The sequence below is a fragment of the Gossypium hirsutum genome, chromosome D09 (genome assembly GCF_007990345.1).
Source record: "Gossypium hirsutum isolate 1008001.06 chromosome D09, Gossypium_hirsutum_v2.1, whole genome shotgun sequence".
In the NCBI taxonomy this organism is placed as follows: domain Eukaryota; kingdom Viridiplantae; phylum Streptophyta; class Magnoliopsida; order Malvales; family Malvaceae; genus Gossypium; species Gossypium hirsutum.
In genome coordinates, this window is record NC_053445.1 from 5,019,212 (window position 1) to 5,027,950 (window position 8,739).

At 29.5% G+C, this 8,739-nt stretch overlaps 1 protein-coding gene across 1 annotated transcript; it reads right to left on the reverse strand.

The window, feature by feature from the left end:
• Positions 1 to 209: 209 nt before the first annotated feature.
• LOC107941229 (wall-associated receptor kinase-like 9) lies at positions 210 to 6,456 on the reverse strand. The gene is made up of 4 exons (XM_016874784.2): positions 5,693 to 6,456; positions 3,740 to 4,525; positions 1,888 to 2,061; positions 210 to 1,544 (listed from the first exon to the last, which is right to left on the reverse strand). Exons 1-4 carry the CDS (start codon positions 6,387 to 6,389, stop codon positions 343 to 345), a joined length of 2,859 nt encoding a protein of 952 aa, XP_016730273.2. The 5' UTR covers positions 6,390 to 6,456; the 3' UTR covers positions 210 to 342.
• Positions 6,457 to 8,739: the final 2,283 nt, after the last annotated feature.

Genomic DNA, 8,739 nt, shown 5'->3' on the forward strand with positions numbered 1-8,739 from the left:
AAGTTGTGTGTTCAATTTTTTAATTTCTTCTTCTGTGTTACTTTAGATATAAAAAGAACAGCAAAAAGAGCTGTGGATAATTAGGGATACTATTCTTTCGATTGATGGTGCCCTTGGATTTTGTATCCCTGTTTGGAGGTCTTTTTAATTAATGAATTCATCGACTTAGCAATAGAAAAACAAAACATATCCAAAACTTGTGTAAGAAATACCTTCAAGAGATAAAATAACATTGAGTGAAACAAGTATGAATTCTTGGGCAACCACAAGACTCCACCAGTGTGACAAATACATAAGATAAAGGCTATCAATCAAGATAAATTGTTTCAGGAGTGTTGGAAACTAGGAAGATGAATTTAACGGACAAGTTACACTGTCGGTTGGAATTGTCCTGGACATTGAACTACTAAGATTGGTATCCCATGAACGGATCATGTCATCTGTTTCAGATTCTTCATCACCACAGTCTTCAATAACAGTTCCACCTGAAGCTTTAATCAACTCCAGCTCCATTACTACTTGTTTCATGGTGGGTCTTTTCTTTCCATTAAGATTCAAGCATCTTTTTGCTAGTAGAGCCACAACCATAATCTCCTGTTCTGGACCATCCTTTACTACCATTGGATTGAGAATGCTAAATAAGAAATTCTCCTGCATTGAATGCAAAAAATAAGATACCAAGCTTCTCACTTGCTCTGATTGGTTTGTGGAGATGGGTTTTTGTCCTGTTAAAAGCTCAATAAGAACAACTCCAAAGCTATAAACATCACTCTTCTCTGTAAATTGATTTGTTCGAAAATATTCGGGATCCATGTATCCAAAAGTTCCTTGCACCCGAGTAGTTAAATGTGTCTGTTCAAGTGCAACTGATCTTGAAGTTCCAAAATCTGATACTTTTGCCCTATATTTATCATCCAAAAGTATGTTACTAGATTTGATGTCTCGATGATAAATAGGAGCAGAAGCAGCTGAATGAAAATAGAACAAGGCATTGGCAATTTCAATCGCAATTCGTAAACGCATTTCCCATGTCAATGGGAATTCTTCATTTTGGTTATGAATGAGATCGCATAATGTACCATTTGGGATGAACTCATACACCAATAGAGGAACCTCAGCCTCTAAACAACACCCTAAAAGCTTAACCACGTTCCTGTGATTAATTTGAGATAAAATTATCACCTCGTTAATGAACTGTTCAACCTTCTTTTCATCAAATTTCTTTCCTTCCACCATTTTGGATTTCTTAATAGCCACAATGCTTCCATCTATTAGCATTCCTTTATAAACAGTCCCTTGACCTCCTTGACCAAGGATTCGGTTTTCATTATAATGATCCGTCGCCTTTTCCATCTCTTTTGAAGTAAACAACTTAATTTTTTCAACATTACCTTCATTGCTAGACAAATGTTGTTGCAGTAACAAACCCCCATTCCTTTTGAAGTATTTCTGCTTCAGCATGATTTTTTGTTTTCTTTTGAGGACTTTGTACATACTCCATGTTGCGAGTAGTAAAAGTAGTGTCCCAACACTAGTGCTGCAACCTATATAGATATAAGAAACATAGGTAAAGGTGAATTTGAAAATTAAAATACAGGCTAAAAAACCATGTTGCGAGTAGTAGAAATAGTGTCCCAATACTAGTGCTGCAACCTATATAGATATAAGAAACATAGTTAAAAGGTAAATCTCTGAAAATTAAAATCAACAATGATAGAACCTTATCGCACCATCCATTGTATCGATATTCAACTCTTACAAATTTAATGATAAATGATTGTTACTGGCTCACGCTTTCAAAAGTAAATATAACACACCTTGAATTGACATAATCCAATAACCATAATGATTCCACTTTAAAAACAAAAAGTGTAAATCAGCACGTACCTATAATAATGCTTGTCAAGTTATGAGTATTTTGAGTTTGTTTTTTGCGCTCACAACGAAATCCCGTACTATTATATTCATAATGATTAGGAGGGCAAGACTCCGACGAGCAATAGTTGGTAGGGGTATTCAAACAAAGTATGCGACAATACTGATAATCCCCACAATTCCCATCTGTCATTTAAGAATTGAATAAAAAAGAAAAAAAAAGGTTATAATCATACTATTCGGTTAAAGTATCTGAGAGGTCTTTATGCTATATAGATCAGATCAAATCAGACATTCTATTATTAAACGGATCAATTTAGTACTTATATTATTAAAAATAATTAAATAAGTTTAAATTATAAAAGAGTTAACATTTACTATATAAAAAATGTCTTGAATTTTTTTTCAAAATCTATTCTACTTTAAACAAAATATTTCATTTACCGAACCATAAAAACTTTAAAAATAATTAACTCTATTAAAAAATATATGTTAATTATATTTTAATTTGGTCTTCTTTAATTCTTTTTAATAATATAAGGATTAGATTAATTCATTTAATAGTAGAGGGACTAATTTGGTCAAATTCCTATAATAGAGAGACTCTTACATGCGTCATCCATATAATGCAATAGATATTAAGTAATTAATGCATGCAGTGTATACATTTCTGGCACTATAGATGTTTAAGAATTTTTTACCAATAAAACTATGCATAATTATATGCAAAAGTACATATTTTTTTAGAGATTCACTTCAATCGGTGTAAAATTAAATACATAAATATAAAATTAAAGTTGTTTTACTCCCTTTCGTATCTCTTTATACGGTTAATATTTTGACAATCCAACCGTTGAATTTAATATTTTATTCATATAATTCATTCATGTAAAATTTGATAAATTAAAAATTTCTAACTTTTTATTTAATGTAAAAAATATTCAACCGTTGAATATATATTAATATATTGAGTATTGTAGATCAATATGATAGAAATATCAAATCAGTTTAAAAATTTACATACATGACAAGTACAAATATAACCATAAATTCAACAGTTGGATTATTAAAATATTAATCGTATAGGGGGATACAAAAGGATGTAAAACAACTTTCATTTTATACCGGTGTAAGTGGATTACTCCCCATATTTTTTTATACACTTATTTATATATATATATATCGAAATTTTACATACTTCATTAAATATGATTTTGTATCTTGAATCTTCAACTAATTAGTATATTTTAGTCATGATATACCTCAACCAATAATAACTAAATTATGATATACTAACTATGTGAGTGAAAAAAAAACTAATGTACCAATTTATTTTAAAAAAATATTGATATATATAAAAAAAAAGAGTCGATTGAAATGGTAAAGTTAAGTAATAGCTACTAAGGTGTCTTTGTTCAAATTTTAGTATACTCATTTTTTTAGATTTTAGATAAAATATAAAATGATAAAAGTACTCTCATAATAATATTTATTCTTTTATAAAAGTAATAGATTTTCATAATTTTTCAACTGAGTCCATACTGAGTTGATGTGTGACACCAACTCAAATAGCCCTTTAAAAAATAATATTAATTTAAGATACACTCATAATGGGATTGGAAAAAGTTATGTAATAGACATTTTTATTACAAGCTTATATAAGAATTAAATGAATCACTTGTTGAAATGATAAATGTTAAAGCTTAAAATTTTTGCAAATCTCACAATCTTAAATTTATTATCGATTTTATATAAAAATTTAAAAAGATGTGAATACCCTTAAAATAATGTAATTTAAATTGTTAAATAAAAAAGATAATATAGATATAAGAAAAAAATTTCCTTAAAAAACATTAATTCATACCTTTGCATAACGTCGAATAAATGCGAGTATCCCTATCACACGCACATAGATGATTAGAGCTCAACCTCGACCAGCAATATTCACCATCGGATGTACAAGAAATGTTCGAACTATCATTCAAATAGCATTCTCCAATTATTGGTGTGCCCCATTGCAGTTGTGTTGGGACATACATCCTACTACTTATATCAGAATCTTCTAAATCATAGTCATCAGAAATCAAGGAAGCAAATCCGCATGATTTTTTCTTCCTATAATCACTAGAATCAACCCTATTACTCATGTTTATGTAGAATGAACTGAGACCCTGAGGGAAAAAAGCAAGACAACTAGCAACTTGGGAAGTCTTGTTATTAATCCTACAACTTGGTTGCAAACATCCACCCAAAAGTTTATCTGTTTCATTGCCAAAAATAGTAATTAAATTACCGCAACCTGAAGAATAAAAACTGTTGTAAGAAGTTGAGTAGAAAAAGCGGGTGCCAGTTAGGTTGAGACTCATCCCATTGTAATGGCTCTTTCGACAGTTGAAGTAAGTAATTGGATGGTTGACCTTGATGATGCCGTCCAAAAAATCAAAGTCCAGTATTTGTAGATTCGTGTCGTTTATGTTTAAGAAAGGAATTTTTCCCCCATTGGCGGTTTTGCTGCAAATTACTTCGAACCAATTGCTAGTTTCATAATCTTGGTCCTTCATTCTAAAGGGGTAGTGAAAAGTAACATTCCCGCAAGACCATACTTTGGAGGTGTTGACGTTGATAGGTCCTAGTCTTGGTCTTCCGCATACTGCGGATTTAGCAAAAAAAGGAGTAAATTGTAAAATCTACTAAATAAATGTACATCCAATTAGGTATGAGTAAAGCTCGATTAGATTTGAAAATATCAAAAAAATTCAAATTTCGAGTTAATCAAATTGAGTTATTCAAATTATTAGAGTCAACTCGAATAAGTAATTCGAGTTTCAAGTTCAAATTGAGTTGAATTTTACAATTAGAATAATTCGAATAATAGATTGGTGTATATATCCTTTACATCACTGCTAAGTTTGAAAATGGGCAAATTAGTCTCTCTCAACAAAAATTTTTAAAAAAAATTCAAAATAATTTTCAAAAATTCAAAATAATTTTTAAATTTCAAAATATTTATAAAAAATCCAAAATTTATATTTTTTAAAAAAATTATAAGAAATTCTAAAAATATATAAAGAAAGTTAAAAAATTAAAAATTTTCTAGAATAATAATTTTGGGACCTAAATAAGTTAATTAATGATTCAAGTTTATCATACTAAAGTATTTTTTTATTTTTCTTTGAAAAAGTTTTCAAATATGTATGGTTTCAAATTTATGTGCTTTAATAAGAAATTGGTTATACTATAACAATATTTTAATTTGACATGTTTAATTTTTCAGTTTAAATAAAAAAATTTCACTCGATTTGACTAGGCTCAAATTTCATTTCACTTGACTCAATTCGAAAAAATTTCGAATTGAGTTAAAAAAATAAAATAGGATTTGTCAACTCGATTAACTCGAAATTATATATATATAACCAATATGAATCCAGCGGTGTCCTTGATCTCCCTAATTAATTGAACAAATTAGTGAACTACACCTTTCTGCCTCTTTCAAAAGAATTAATAATTTAACATAAACACTTTAACCCTTGATTAATAAATTTAAAAATTACATTTTTAACTCCTCTGAAAAGTAATTATTTAATTTAATTTAATCTCATTTAAGTATTAATTCAAGTTTTTGGAATACAAAATTTTTAGGTATAAATTTTTGAAAGCCAAAAATATTAATATACAAAATGAATGATCCTAAAAACCCTTTTTAGAACTTATATGATTCTAAAGACTGATTTTAAACAATTAGCAAAGTCTATATATTAACTGGATTAAAAGAAGAAAAATAAAAGCCAAGCAATTGAAGTGACAGCGCGTGACTGACCTCCGTCACCACAATGGGTGGAATTCCAGTTGAGCACGGCGGGAACATGCGTAGTTCCATTATTGATGCCAGTGGGTAATGGATAAGCACTAAGGAAAGAGGACTTGCTAAAGATGAAAGCAGATGCGCATCTCTTGCTGTCAGGATACATGGCTCTCATGTTGACGGTATAGGAAGTGAGATTTGCAGTAATTTGAGTAAAGCAGCCTGATTCAGAAGCACCATCGTCACACCTTGGTTGAATGCAGCCGCCAAGTGAAACAGCTTCGTTACTTAAAATAGTAGCCAAATTTCCGCAACCTACTGACCCGAAATAATTCCTCTTACTTGAGAAGAAAAATGGAGTGCCTAAGAGATTGACCCTCCCACTAACCTCGTTTATACGATCACAATTAATATATGTAACTGGATTGTTGATGAGAATGGCGTTTGAATATAAGGGCGCTTTTCCAAGTACCTCCAGATTGATGCCATTTACGTTTATGAATGGCTTTACCCCATTGAGGGTTGGGTTGCAAGTCACTCTAAACCAAGGTTCCGTATAGCAGGTGCTATGGATTCCAAAAGGGGATGGAATTGTAATATTTCCACATGCTTCTTTACCACAGGCAGGGTCTTGAGGTTCTGCTGCCTGTAATATTGGGCACAACAGGAAGAGGAGTAGGAGGATGAAGTAACGCGGTAAGTGAAAACCCATTTGCGTTGTTATTTTGTTTGAGGGAAATGAATGAAGATTTAAAGAAACAAAGGATGTTTGAGTGAGAAGCAAATGAAAGTATTTGCATTTGATTTGAGAATAATTCATTAATTTGTAAAGACTGTTGGATACAATTTCCAGCTACACGTAAGAGGTCTCCATTCAAAGAAATAAAAGGGAGAGTCGAGCCTTGACCCCTAATTTGTTTTATATTCCTTCAAATATTTTTACAATAGCATTAAGAAATAAGGATAATTTATGTTCCTCCCTTCAAAACTTTTAAAAATTTCAAATCATATTGTAAAATAGAAAGCTTGATATCATAGATTAAATAAAATTATTTTTAAAATTTTATTAGTTAATATTAATTTAATTATATTATATTAACAAGTGGATGAAAGAAGTGATAAAAAAAACTTAATTTAAAATGAGGATATATGTGATTATAATAAATTTCAATTAAGTTTATACAATCCTAGTTGTCTATAAAGCTAGAAGGGAGGAGATAACAAAGAGTGAGCATTATCCTTAATGAGTGATAGCAAAGGTGATTGTTCTTTACAACAACTTGAGAAGAAATTTCGAGGAATGTCACTTTTGACGTTGTTCCTATGATTAGAGGTTTCGCATTTTTATTTATAGCCATTCAACATAGTTAGTATCATAAGTCTAAGAATTATTTATGTTACCGATATATGTGGGTATTTTTTATTTTTCTTTTATAAATAATTTTTTGACATTTAAGTGAAGTTACATTTTATAATTTTTTCGTTTTTTTAATAATCATTAATATTTTATTTTTTTATAAATTTGGGTAACTTTTACATTTTTTAAAAATATTTTTAATAATTTGACACGTCACATCAACATGTTTTCATATGGTATTTCATATGCCAACTTCTCATGACTTCGGTAAATCATGTAAACAACATATAATATTCAAATTAATCAAGAGGTTTGATTTGTTACTGAGTTCTTTTTACCATTTAATTGTATATTAATATTTATTACACTATTAAGAATTGGTTTTTATGTAATTTTTCCGACAAAATTGGTATTGATCTCAATAATATATTATATAAGCATAGATATAACTTCATTAAAATCTGCGAAGAAAGAAAACGTTATTAATTTGTCTCAAGTCCCTTTTGGAGCAGGTGAAAAATTTTGTAGATAGAAGTTGAATATGATTTTTTTTTGGTGAATTACAAGAAAAAAATAGAACTCTAACAGCAACGCGACTTAAACTTAAACCACATTTGAGGCAATGAATACTTTAACCAGTAAATCAACATATGGCATTTAAATACGATATTTTGAAGTAAAGGCCAACTGTTTGGAAAATAAAATTCCAAAAATTTCGGAGTCATAATCTCTTGTGGAATGGAAAAGTATATCCACAAAATGATCGAAAAGGCTTTGGGCCATAATTAAATCAACATCTTTAAATTGTTATACCAAATTAAAGAGGGAATCGTCTTTGTCTTAAATTAAACCTCTGAAATTAGCATAATTTCATAAATTTTGTTTGCAATTGTTTGGAAATAAAAACAATAAGGTGATTGGCTCATCTTGTTTTTGGTGATAAAGTAAAATAGCAGCCAACATGCATGCATTTGTTTTGTGGAAATTAAATTAAAACAAAGGAGGTATCATTATCAACAAATATGGACCATAAGAAGATTCATTCCTTTTATTATATATTATTCATACTAACAACATAGAAATTTCCATGAAAAAGCAAGGTCCATGACATCCACGGAAGCAATGACAACAATTGGCCCCTATAACAATTGCAAAAAGACCTTTTGACTCCTCTAGAAACCCATCAGTTTGGAAACTATAACGTTTATGCTCCAACCAGATAAACATTTTAGAAATATCTGCTCTCCAAAGTCATCTTTGTTCATCTTCAATTTCGTCCTTATATAAACAAAACTCCAACATATAGAAAAAGAAATGATAGCCCTTGAAATCCTTAATATCCAAACCATATTTATGCATAAGAAATTTGCATAGGAGACGAGAAAGTTGAATCTGAACTTAATGGGCAATTTCGTCACAGTCAAGCTAAAGTTTAACAATTTAGGATCTTTTATCTATATGGTGTTCCACTTTTATGTATATTTCCAAGTTTTTCAATCTGATCGAATTCGGTTCAAAGAAAAGGAAATTACTTTAAATTTGTATAAATATTTTTTAATAATTTGATATGCCACAGTAGTATACTTTCACATAACTTGTTATGAATCTCACATAACACATTATATGTTAATTTCTCATGAATTTCGTAAACCATGTTAACAATTAATATTATTCAAATTACTCCAGAATAATTCTAAAAATGAAT

Bases quoted from the DNA above. Each gene is read 5' to 3' on its own strand.
- LOC107941229 (XM_016874784.2), bottom strand. From the start codon at position 6,389: ATGGGTTTTCACTTACCGCGTTACTTCATCCTCCTACTCCTCTTCCTG. The intron at 4,526-5,692 runs GTCAGTCACGCG...CTAAATCCGCAG, and splicing joins CACCCATTGTGGTGACGGAG to TATGCGGAAGACCAAGACTA. The intron at 1,545-1,887 runs GTACGTGCTGAT...ATATCTATATAG, and splicing joins CTTGACAAGCATTATTATAG to GTTGCAGCACTAGTGTTGGG.